This window comes from Nelumbo lutea, chromosome 4 (assembly GCF_056320005.1).
Source record: "Nelumbo lutea isolate HS-2025 chromosome 4, American lotus-T2T, whole genome shotgun sequence".
Classification (NCBI taxonomy): Eukaryota; Viridiplantae; Streptophyta; class Magnoliopsida; order Proteales; family Nelumbonaceae; genus Nelumbo; species Nelumbo lutea.
In genome coordinates, this window is record NC_142687.1 from 8530101 (window position 1) to 8543610 (window position 13510).

General features: G+C 37.6%; 1 protein-coding gene across 2 annotated transcripts in view; it reads left to right on the forward strand.

The window, feature by feature from the left end:
- The window catches only part of CSK (chloroplast sensor kinase), a 37297-nt gene that overhangs the window by 21261 nt on the left and 2526 nt on the right, over positions 1 to 13510 (forward strand). Inside the window, exons 4-7 of one of the 2 annotated variants that reach the window (XM_088983700.1) lie at positions 3251 to 3316; positions 8250 to 8318; positions 8439 to 8531; positions 11174 to 11391. In XM_088983700.1, the coding sequence (XP_088839826.1) occupies positions 3251 to 3316; positions 8250 to 8318; positions 8439 to 8531; positions 11174 to 11391 (446 nt within the window). The remainder of the gene's footprint in view (positions 1 to 3250; positions 3317 to 8249; positions 8319 to 8438; positions 8532 to 11173; positions 11392 to 13510) is intronic. The other variant, XM_088983701.1, reaches the window with a different exon arrangement.

The window sequence follows — 13510 nt, forward strand, 5'->3', positions numbered from 1 at the left end:
AGAAAAGAATTGTGAAGTGCCGGTCATATGATCAGTGGCACCTGAATCTGGTATCCGGGAGCCATTAGATTTGGTACAAGCAATGGCTGTAGTGAAAAAATTACCTGAATGAGCTAGAGAATAGGATGGGTTAGAATTTCTCAACGATTGAGATTGAAACATTTTATATAAGTGTTCTATTTGTTCCTTTGTGAAAGGAAGAGACTCTGAGGATGATTGCTGCTATGGATCCGAGTTGCTTACTTGAAGTGCGCGAACATCTCCCCCTGACTTGTTGTCACAGCCTGATTTTTTCTTCAAACCTGTCGGTTTTTTGTGCAGCTTCCAGCAGGTTTCCCGAGTATGCCATGGCTTTCTACAATGATCACACCAAGGCCCCTGCTTTCCTCATTGTTTATCTCCGTCTAAGTCTGCACCTCGGGCCACAAGAGTGGACCCTTCATTCTCTGTTTTTGTTTCACTAACATTCTTCAACATCACTTGCCGCCATGCTTCTTCTCTACGCACTTCTGAAAAAACCTCTCTTATAGTAGGCAAGGCCTTTCGTCCTAAGATACGTCCCCGAACCTCATCGAGTTCTTTGTTCAAACCAGCCAAGAAGACAAAAACCTGGCCTCTTTCTATCTTCTTTTTGTACCGAGCACTACCACTGGGACTTTCCCATTCTTCTTCTTCAGATAAATCCAACTTTTGCCAAACAACCATCATCTCATTATAATAAGCTATTACTTCACGTTCACCTTGCTGCATCTTCCACATTCGGGTATTCAGTTCGAATAGTTGTGAATGATTGTGCAAATCTGAATAGGTTTCCCTAACAGCTTCCCACACATCGCGAGCCGTCGGCAGAAACATGAATGGTTTTCCAATCACCGGATTCATAGAGTTGATCAACCAGGCGGTAACCATCGAATTTTCAGAACGCCACTACCTGTTCTTTGGATCATCAGTGGCTGGCGGTTTCACTTCGCCATTCAAATAGCCGAGTTTCCCTTTGCTGTCGATCACCAATCGCACGGATTGAGACCACTCAAGATAATTTTTTTTCCATTCAATTTGTGAATGGTAATTTGAAGGGAATTCTTAGAAAGAGAAATAGCTGCTGACTAAATATCTCCCTCCGAAGACGTCACACCACTGGTAGCATCTGAAGATGCTGAACCTGAGCCAACCATGGCGGCCTTAAAATTCATGATCGAACCCTAAAGCTCTGATACCATGTTGCGAAATATAGAGGGAGAAAAGAAGAAGATTTTCTTTATTGATTATGAAAACATATTGAGCATACAACTTAAATAAGAAAAGATAGGAAAGATAAACCCCTAGAATCTCTCTCAATCAGGGATTGACTAAATCTTTCCCTTAATCCTAGGATATGACTTTCCTAAATTTATTCAAATCTAATCTTTCCTAAATTTATTCAAATATCCTAATCAATCAAATCATATCTTTCTTAATTTGCCGACAATAATATTTCTCTTCATATAACCTATTAAAGTATGCATTTCTCATGTGTTTATATCTTATAGATAACTCAGCTTTTGGTTTAGTATGATTAATGGATTTATGTGATTTGTATGCATTTCACTAGTGTATCCAAGCGTTTCTATATCTTTCATTTGTATCCATGCATTTCCAAAGTGTATCCGTATCCGACTTACCCGATACCGATACTTTGATCCTTGGGTAGAACTGATGGTGGGTCTTTGCTGTGTAATGCTTTAAATGGTGTCATACCTGTTGAGACATGGAATGAGTTGTACCAAAACTCTGCCCAAGGCAACCATTGTATCCATTGTTTAGGTCTGTCCCCCACAAAACATCGTAAATATGTCTCGATGCATCTGCTGACAACTTTGGTCTGCCCATCCATCTGAGGATGATAGCTAGTAGAGGTGTTGTGTGAAGTGCCTTGTAACTTGAAATATTCTCTCCAAAAACTGCTAAGGTTGGGTCTCTGTCGGAGATGATTGCCTTTGGTGTCCCATGTAATCTGGTGATTTCTCTAACAAATGCTTCTGCCACCGTAGCTGCTGTGTAAGGGTGTGTTAGAGGTATAAAGTGGCTGTACTTTGATAGCCGGTCAACCACCACAAGTAGGACTGATTTGCCTTTTGAAACAGGTTGGCCCACGATAAAATCCACTGAGATTTCATCCCATACTTGATCTGGAATGTTCAAGGGCTGTAGGAGGCCGGCTGGTTGTTGGACTTCATACTTTTGTCTTTGGCAGACATCACAAGAGGTGATGTAACTCTTACTGTTTTCATCATGCCGCTCCAATAATAATGTTTTGCCTGACGCTTGTAGGTTTTGAATATGCCTGAATGACCACCTATAGCTGAATCATGAAAGAGTCGTAGTAATTCTGCTATGTGGGCTGACTTGGATGAGATAACCAATTGACCCTTGTAATAGAATGTTGAGTCACGAACCGAATAACCTGGGGTCAAGGCTGGATTCTGGGTTCATTTGGCCCTTAATTGGGCTAATTCTGTATCTTGAAAGGCTTCAGCTTTGAGCTGCTCGAGTAATGGATAACTGGGCCTGGAGACAGTGAGCTGTGCCAACTCAGGTAGCTTGGATAGAGCATCAGCTGCTTGATTAGTTGTACCAGGTTTATATTCTATAATGTAGTCATAGCCCATGAGTTTGTGGGTCCACTGCTGCTGTTCAGGTGTGTGGAATTTCTGATCAAGCAGGAATTTCAGGCTCTTGTGGTCTGTCTTGATGACAAATCGGCGGCCCAGTAGGTAAAGCCTGCCACTTTTGGACTGCAAGTACAACGGCCATGAGCTCCTTCTCATATGTTGATTTATCTTGATTTTGTGGTGAGAGTACTTTGCTGAAATAGGCCAATGGTTTCCCCTCCTGCATTAAAACAGCTCCTAGACCTGTCCCCGAAGCGTCTCACTCAAGTGTGAACTGTTTTGAGAAGTTGGGTAATGTCAGAATTGGTGGTGTGGAAATTGCTTGCTTTAGGTTAGTGAAGGCTTGCTGGGCTTGCTCACTCCATTGAAATGCATTTTTCCTTAATAATTGTTTGAGTGGTGCTATTAGCCCTGGTGGTGTTCACTCCATGAGCGTGTTACTTTTTTCTCTGGTTTCTGTTGGTTGCTAACTCATTTTTTTGATGGATAGTTGGTTTCTAGATCATTCTCTTAAAACCTTTATTTATACAGCCTTTTTTCTTTTTCCATGGATTTTTATCATATAAGTTTTTCATTAACTTCTTTACATTCACCAACAGAAAGCAATGCTACTTCAGCAATCATCTTGGCAAAATAATGTCAGAATGAGTAATCTGGTCGAGCAGGTAACACATCTCACTAATGGTACCCAATGTTTTAAAACCTGATATGGAGCTCAACTTAGTTTTTTATTTCGGTGATAGTTCATTGGTTCAGACATCCAGGTTGAATAGGTTATTTCTTACTACTTCGCCATTCTGTCCTATTTAATGCCATATCCATTTATGAGTGCTCAAATCATTTCTTACCACTTAGATCCATGCATTCAAGCCATCTAAGTTGTAACCGATCGCTTTGCCTTAGGGTGTTGTAGGCAGTCTTCAATGCATGCATTCAAGCCATGTAAGTTTATTTTCTCTTATTTTGCATTTAATCCTTCATTAGTTTCATCAATTAAGACAATGCCTTTAGCAAACAACAAGCACCATTGGACCCACTCTTGTATATGTTTAGTCAATTCATCTATGATCAATGCAAATAAATAAGAGCCAAGTGCTGAACCTTATTTCTGCCATAAGTATACTAATGTTGGTTGTTGCACCCTCATACTGAAACATATCCTTAATTAAGTCCACATACCTATTTGGCACTCCTCTCGTTTCCAAGACCCACCCACTATATTATCTCTTCAAGGACTTTATCTAGATCAATGAATATCCTATGAATATTTCTCTTACTCTCTCTCTCTCTCTCTCTCTCTCTCTCTTTTCTATCAATCATCTCAAAAGAAAGACAGCTTCATGGTTGATTTCCTTGGCATAAATCCAAATTGGTTCTTTGAAATATTTGTTTCATGTTATAACATTGGCTCAATTATTATCTTTCAATTTTCATAGTGTATGAGTTTAATCCCATGGTAATTATTACAACTTTGTATAATGCTTTTGTTGTTAAATATAGGCGCCACCGCGCCATAGTGCTTTGTCTTCTCTCATCAAGCATCTCCTTTTCTTTCATTATCTTATTAAATAGTTTAGTCATCCATAATAAGCCTACCTCTCCATACCTTTCCACACTTCTGTTAGAATCCCATCAGGTCCTAATGTCTTTCCCTTCTTCATCTTATTTAGTCTCATTCATTTCAGTAATTCTAATTTTATGAAGGTACATGTTATTATTAACACTATTAGAGTTACTAATCCTTCCCCCATTAGAGCCTTTTCATGTTGTTCATTTAATAAATTTTCAAAATAGTTTTTTTTTCCCATATTTCCCATATTTCCTTGATTTCCTTATCTTTTACCAAGATTCTTTGACCTTCCTCTTTATTGCACCAAATATGGTTTGAATCTCTTGCTACCTTTCCTTTCTCTTGTCTTTGCTGGTTTATAAATTCCATTTTCTCTCTCTAGTGCCTAATTTGGAATAGATCTCAACATATACCTTAAAATTTTAATGTTTAAAAAATCACTTACTTTCTTTCTTATGGTTTTATATTTTTCTAAGTTTTTCATATTTTATGACAATGCTCGTTTTAATCTGATTTTATTTTGAGCCTCTTTGTTCCACCACCAAATTTCTTTAGCAGCTTGTCATTTCCCTTTGTATTTTCCTAAAAGGTCCTTTGCTACTTTCTTTATGCAATTAGCCATTTCAAACCAGTGAACCTCATATAATTACCTTTCCACCTAATTTCCATTTTCCTTTTGTTTACCATTTTGTCTCCAAAATGTGTTAGCTTTTTTTTTTTTTTTATCAATAACAATCTTATTCATTGATTAAGATATGTACTAGTTATACTATCATAGGTCAGAAAGCACGGATAAATGTGCTAGTTTTTTTTTTTTTTTATCTTTTTAGTTTTTTGCCTAATTTTTGGATATCTATTTTTTTCTATTTCTCTTCCACCTCCCAATGTGTATGTCTACACCACTAATCTATATTGTGTGGTTAAACTTTTCCCTAGAATAACTTTGCAATCGTTATACATCATTTGTTGTGTTCTCTCAATAAGGAAAAAATTATTTGACTTATATATTTTTTTTTGAAAAGGTAAGGTAATTTATTAAAATAAGAACTGGTACAAAGGAGCCTAGGCCATTACAGGCTGCCTAGAGCCACCACAAATTACAGATACAACCAGTTCTGAGATCTAAACAACAGACTCAAATTCTGATTTTTAAACAACTCCGATGCCGACACCCAGGACAGAAGTTTACTCACAGATTTCTGCATCAATTCCTCTGAAGATTTAGCTTTGCCCTGAAAAATTCTGTTATTTCTTTCAATCCGGATAGTCCAAAGCACAGCAGCTGGGATAGTCTTCCAAACCAAGATACCTTTCTTGCTGAGACCCTCAATCTGCCAACACAACAGCAGATCCTTCACAGAAATTGGCATTACCCAGCTGATTTCCAAAGCTTGGAGAAAATGCCTCCAAATATAATTCGAGACTGGGCAATGTAAGGCCAGATGTTCAGTAGTTTCTACTACCCCACCACATAAGCCACATGACATATCCGGAATCTGAATGCCACGTTTCACTAGATTAACTTTGGATAGACATTTATTTAAAGTCATTGTCCAGAGCAAAAACTTCACTTTAGAAGGACTGACTGAGCTCCAAATCTGCCTAGCCGGAAAGTTTTCCTGACCTGAACTTATCAACTTACTGAACATAGACTTAACAGAAAACATGCCATCAGCTTCCCATTTCCATCTCCAAGCATCCTCCATGTTTGGGTCAATCCTCTGGTTCTGGAGCAGGCCCAACAGAATTGCATACTCCTCAATTTCCCAGTCTAAGAGGCGCCTCCTACAGGTTAGGTTTGAAAGAGTTACCATCCACATTGAAATTCTCAACCACCGAGGAGTCCTGATTTACAGAAATTTGATACAAGAGAGGAAAGGCATCTTTCAGACACACTTCAGAACACCAAGAGTCTTTCCAAAATTTGATTCTTTCCCCATTTCCCAAATTGTAACCGATTCCTTCCTCAAATAAACTAGCGTTCTTCATTATACCTGTCCAAATGGAACTTATTCCTCTTGAAATAGGAGAATTGGATCTCCAATCACCCCAGTCCACTCCATATTTGTCCACAATCAGCTTTCTCCGCCAAGCATTTCTTTCATTTGCAAATCTCCAAAGCCATTTACACAGTAGGGCAGAATTGAATTTCTTCAATTTTCTTATTCCCAACCCTCCAACTTCCTTAGGAAGACACACTTGATTCCAGTTTACAACATGAACCTTCTTCTCCTCCCAACCTCTCCAGAGAAAGTTTTTCTGTAGTTGCTCCACTCTGTTAGCCACTTTGGAAGAAATAGGAAATAGGGAGAGGTAGTAAGTAGGTAAATTAGAAAGAGTACACTTAATCAAAATCACTCTGCCCCCAAAAGAAAGGTATTTAGCTTTCCAGGAAGCCAATTTCTCCTCAATTTTTTCAACCATTGGATTCCAAATCTGAGAGGAAGTATATTTAGCTCCCAGAGGGAGCCCCAAGTACTTGACCAGAAGATGGGCAGTCTGACAAGCCATAACTTCTGCACAAACTTCTAGATTTGTAACAAGACCTACATGGATAATTTGAGATTTACTCAAATTAACCTTAAAGGCCAGGCACCACCTCAAATCAACTCAAAATTCCAAGCACCACCTCCATTTGATTATTAGAAGCATCAACAAAGCATAAGGTGTCATCAACAAATTGAAGAATATTGACTTTTTCTTTCCCTGGAGCAATTGCAAAGCCCTTCCAAAGCCCATTCTTAGCAGCCTTCTTGCTAAAGAGAGATAAAATTTCCATGACACAAATGAAGAGTAGGGGAGAGAGAGGGTCACCTTGCCTTAAACCTCTTGAACTTCCAAAAAACCCCGTTGTTTGACTTATATTTGATCTACTATTAAACACTATTAAGTGTTCATCATTCTTTTTGAAATATGTGTTTACTATTGCCATATTGTAAGCTATGGCAAATTTTAAAATTGTATCTTTGTTTTATTTCTCTTCCCAAACCCAAATCTTCCATGCACCATATTATATACTCACTTCTTTTCCCCCACATGCTCATTTAGGTCCCCTCTTATAAAAAATCTTCTTTCATTTGGAATTTCTTGGATTAATCTTTGTAAGTTTTCCCAAAATTGTCTTTTAATGTTTTTTTTCCCCTAAACCCACCTGAGTTGCATAAGCATTAATTATGTTAGTGATTTTCTCACATAAAACAAGTCTACTTCAAATTGTTCCATCTCCAATTCTTTTAACATTTACAATTTCATTTTTAGATTCTACTATTATCGCTCTCCATTTCTATTATTTACTTCTCTTAAACGTATCTTGTAGCCATCAATTTCTTTAGTTTCTCCCTCCTTCCATTTAGTTTCTTGCACATTAATCATTCTCTTCATTGTGTCTACTAATTCTATAGTCTCTTCTATTAATGTACATTCCAAGTGGCTAGTCAGATTTATTTTCTTGGACTAACTTCTTTACCCGCCCTCGTCCAAAAGTACATGAGTACCCTTGTGTCTTTCTTTATAAGATAGAAAGAGAAGGAAGAGGAAGGGGGAGATGACTTATTGCCTCTATTGGATGTCACCGTTGCCATGGATGGATGTTACCATTGCCAATAAATCTCTCTCTCTCTCTCTCTCATGTCTCAATCTCCTCTCTTATCTTTCTCAGTCATCCTCTCTCCTTAAATATTCTTTACTGTTATTATTATAACTTAAATATTTTAATTCAATATTTCTTCATCATTTGAACAACCGTGACTCGTGAATAATTTGAATGGTCACTGGTTTAACCATCTGGGTTGACAGGTTTTGACCAAAATCAATGATTTCTTGCAAATTGCTGGGTTTTTAGTATAATGGGCCTGGAATCTTGGCCAGGTGATGGGTTGACTGGTCTGACCGGCCAGTTCAACGACAGGTTAAGAACATTGGTGGTACCTGGAAGTTCTTGCATTGCGTTTTACGTGGTAGCATATTTAATATTTCCTCTTATTCATTTTTTTTTCTCTCTCTCTCTCTCTCCCCCCCCTCCCCAACAGATTCGAGGACCTCTTTCTACCATCAGGACTTTGAGTAAAATGTTATCTGTTCATATGAAGAGAAGTGAGGTTTGTGGGATATGAGTTGTCTGAGATTGTTTGAGAATTCAGAGTTTAACTTTTCAGCATTTTCTTTGTCTCTGTATGTTTCTATTTCTAGAATATAATGATATCTATATGGTTTTGTAGGTCTCATATGATGTCATTGAAGATATACTGGTACAAGGTGATCGTATGCGAGATACATTGCAGCAACTTCAGGATGCTGTCTACCTTACGAAGGCACTATCTCTCTCTCACTTCTTGTTTCCATTTTTTTGTGGTAATCTATGAAACAACTTGCTAAAAGGAAGCCTTTCTGCAAAGTAGCAATTGAACTATAGGTTCTTCTTTCTCTCTGTTTATTTGTTTTGTTTTGTTTTGTTTTTTTTTTTTTTAAGTACTTTCCAACACAAACAGTATGGGTATGTATTGTACATTTTAAATCCAAAGCATTTGAAGCACTTCAAAGGATGCAAACTGATTCACAAAATATGGACCTGCAGTTCCACCACCCACTAAAAAAACATTATATGGGAATAGAGCTATCACTATACTAAAAACCTTCTTCATCCTATAATTTGCCAAGACTTTAATTGAACTTAGTTTTCTGTAAATCCCTCTTATCTGAACTGTGATGTTAGCCAAGAGCTGAAGATCTTATGAATCTCATTTGTGAAGTTAGCTCAGCATCACGGTTTACTTTGCATCCTTTGGCACTGCTTTGTTGCATTTACTTAATCTCCTTCAATTATCAGTGGAAGAAGTCGAGTTTGCTTGGTGATTCGAGCACCGACTGGGAGGACCTTACTTTTGCTTCTGTTGAGTCTGCATTGCCCATGTAGCCACTAAGGCCCCGTTTGGCATCACTTCTCAGAATCGTTTCTGGTGATTCTCACGATTCTGAGAATGAGAATTGTGTTTGGTTTTGCCCGACCCTCGTTTCTCATTCGAAATGTGATGAAAAAAGCCCCCACCAACTCGATTCATTGGAGTGAAAAAAATCGGATTCTCCGAATGAGAATTCTTGGTCAAATTCATTCTCACGACATCCTTCTTTAGAAAACGGATGCATGTGACAAGAGTCACATGTGATAGTGAGGGTACAATGGTAATTGCAAACATCTTCAACCTAAAACCCTTGTTCTCTTCACATTTTGCCTTGCATCTTCTTGCAAGTTGCAACGACTCTCTCTCCATTCCTCTCCAGCGCCGTCGACATCATCTTCCTCATATTCTATCACAGGTAATATTTCAACCAGTTTTGTTTTCTCCACATCATCTTCCTCATACGACATCTTATTGCAAGTTACAACGACTCTCTCCATCGTTTTTCTCTTTTCTTCTCAGTCTGAGAATCCTTTCAGTCGTTCTTTCTCCACCGGTCACTCTCCCAACTCACAGGTATGGAACTCTTGATCCCAATAAATTTTATTTTTGGTGCATGGGCTGTTACAGATGCACCCATAAAACGATAAATTGATTGTTTCGTACTCTCTTGATCCCAAAACATTGATTTTTGCTCATGGATGGAGTATGGTGATGCTGTAGCTAGGATGGCAATGTAGCAGTTAAATACTTTTTTAGTTGAAGTCCTTGAATTGCTCAAGGGTGGTGATGCTGTAGCTAGGACGGATTGTTGCATCATTTTGTCTATCAAAGAATTGATTCAAAGAAATTGGTTGCTTGCAAACGTGATTCTATTTCTGAGAAACAAGAATCAGATGACTGTGCCAAACAGGACTACAGTGATTCTCAGGATGAAAATTCTCAGAATCCATCCTTTTCAGAAAGGATTCTAATAATGAGATTCTCTGGAGTCTGGCTTAAGCATGATCCCTCCAACCCTAGCTGGACTCATTTTCCCCTTAGGAACTATCCTCAAACTGAAGTAATGAAGCTCTCCTGGTAGGGCCTCTAGGAATCTCAGGTAATTTTTTTTTTCTTAGACAAGCAGCTGAGATGCCTTCTAAGTTCATTTTGGTCCAACATCCATGAGCCAAGGATTGAAAGAAGTCAAGCCTCTCAGTGCCTCAAAGGAAGCCTCTATAAAAATTCTTCTTTTTATTTTTTCCCACACATTCCAAATGATTGCACTAGTAGTTGTTTTACTTCCACTCTCACCCCTGGCTTTTATCCTCTCCAATAATGAGGCACATCTTGCAAAGATGCACACAGATGGATGGAGTAAATGGGTAGCTGATTCTCCATTGTGAAGGAACATAATACACACAATGGAGACAACTTTTTCGACAAATATCTTTCTTTGTACCTGTTCATAAGTATCTTTCTACAAATAGCTATGTGAAAAAAGGAAGCTCTATGTGGAAAATTTAAGAGAACTTATTCTTTATGAGAGCACTTGCCCCAGGATTTGTAGTGGTTGAGAGGAAGAAGGATTTTTGCTCCAAAGGCATCTGAAGGGTTGGGAGCCCAAATGTGATGGTTGGAAGGGAGGGAAAGAGGAATTTCACCTTGAGGAGAGGCGGTTTTCTCAACCTTTGCCCCTCCAAGGGATTGGCAAAATTCAAGGTTTCTTCATGTAGTCCATCGTGTAAAAAATTAATGCTTGTGCATGGTTGCTTTGACTGTAGCTGGTGTAAGCTCCCAAGGAAGATTATGAAAGTACTCTTTGTACTTATCTGTACTTCATTTCACAATGTATTGTAATACTGCTAAATAATCTTTCAATTTTTTATGTTCTCCCTCCCTCCCTCCTGTTCATTATCCCTTACAGTAGTAAAGAATCATCTTATTTGCTAAGATTATTGGTAGACTCGATTTTCCCTTTTATAGTGGTTGCTCAAATTCGTAGTATGTTTCTCATCTTATCTTTTGTTACCAAAAGATCCATTCTAATGTATCTGTTTATGCATGTTTTCCAGGCTAACATAGTGCATTATAATGAAGAAACATTAAAGAAAATACGTAGCTCAACGCATGCAGAATCAATGAGGTCTCAATTATCCAATAACATTGAGGAAACTCATGGTGTTAACGCACAAGAATTAGGTTCAACACTTCCTCTAAATTCTGCAGCAAAGGATTTGGAGATGCCTATGCCGCCTCTTGCTCTTGCAGCATTACAACAGCACAATATCAGGTATGATTTTTCCCTGCATGGAGCATCAGGTTTGGACTGGTCTCAGTTCAGTTGTCTTCATTTTCCTATCTCTATTCTGTTGGTACTTGGTAGGCCATCCTTATACTCAACTTTTCTGTCAATTCTTCTTGGTCAACAATGGTGCTCAAGGTTCTTGTAAATTGTTGAAGGCATTTTTTTTTAAATCCAAATAATATTTAAATAAATTATGACCCAAATAAGTGGGTTGGCTAGTCTGCTAGCCAAATCATCAAAACTATAAAAAAAGTGGCCCATATGGGAGTTCCCTCTCTTTAAGTGGGAGGGACAGGTGTCCTTCACCTAGGGGGAGGATGTAGTTACATAAATACCCCACTCCCTATTTAAGCTCCTTAAGGGGAAGCTAGGCTCCCCTCTTTGGAGAAAATTGTGTCTCAAGAGATTCTTAAGAACAACCAAGATAAAGAGAGACGAAAAGATAAGTGCTCAAGGGAAGATAGGGAAGGGAAAGAAGTTTCACTATTACAGGTAGGAAAAGGAAGGTCCTCTCCGCAAATACTTCCTATATATGTCTTCTACTATGTACCTTCTTTCTCTCTTTTTGGTTTTTACTTTGGAGAAAGGAAATAAACCATCTATGACCTGGTGCTTCTACTTGGTTGATTATGGTCCCTCTTTCAAGACAAAGTTAGGGATTAAACCATCTACAGTCTAATTCTCAAGGGCTGATTATGGTTCCCTTCAAATGAAAATGAAGAAGAGGGATAAAAACCATCTACAATCAAATATTCAGTTTGATTGACCACGGTTCCCTTCTTGTATGCAAAATCCAAAGGATTAAGGTTTTCTACAGTCAGGATTTCATTTGATTGACTACAGCTTATTGTGAAGAAAGGAATGAGAAGGAAATCTTCTTTGCATCAAAAAGAAAAGAAAGCGAGAAATGTATTCTTGTAGAGTTTCTCAGTTATATTTTCTTTTTTCTTCTCATTCTTGTACACTTGATGCAAAAGAAATGCAAATGAAACATTCTTTTTACGAAACACTCTATTGTTCTCTTTTTTTTTTTTTTGGTTCTATGCATTCATTTCTCTTAGTCAGAATCAAAAGGTGTTCTCTACTTTCTTGTGGAGATGTAATTAAGGGGAGCAATCTGGATAATTCCTTAAATGATCCTTACCCAAAATAATAAAAACTCAATCACTTGATTGAGTGAATTATGTTGCATGAGAATTTATTAAAATTTTTACACCAACATAAATCTACCCATAAAAAAAGTGGTTGTGGTTTTAAGGGAAAAGTATCTAAACTTTCCCTTTTCAAAATCTCCCCTGCTTTTCAGAAATAGGCTTAAACATCCCCTATTACAGAATTTCTGTTAAAACACAAGCAAACATCTATAGTGACAAGAAAGCCTTCTCACTAAATAACAAAAGATGCTTTTATGTGATTTAAATTTTAAAAATATCCTTATGTACCAAATATGGGTACACCTTACTATACTTTAGCCAACTTAACAAAAGAGATCTTATTCACTGAATGTTGTTGGACTTGGACTGGACTTAATGGTAGGACTGCCAAAGTCAGGAACCAGAAGCCAATAGCTTTTTTCGCTGTAAAATAGGTTTAAAAGATAATCTAGAATCATTTTCAAATTTTTAATTTTTCTCACATTTTTTATTTGAATGTCAAATAGTTGAACCAGATGATCAAATTGTTCATCCCAGTCACAAAAAAATAGTAATCTTTCTGGTCTGAATCTAACAATATTTTATTTACCAATGTGGTCAAAAGGAAACCTTAACAGAAGAGGGGATGGGAGGTGGTGACATTTCACTATTTACTTTCCCAGGTGATAATGACATTTTGGTTTTGGTAACATCTAAATTTGCAATAGCAGTATATTTTTGGATTTATGAAAATTTATAAAAATCATGTAATGAAATTCAGTTCATGTGATGGATACCCCACGAAGGAAGTTTATGCTAAACAAAAAACATGTGATGATGGATGTTTAAGCCCATTCCTGAAAAGCAGAGGGAAATTTGGACCTGTTTCTATAAAGTATTGGGAAATGCAAGTAATTTTCCCTAATTTTTATAAGCCATGCATTGTTTTATTTTGCCTGTTAATATGAAAA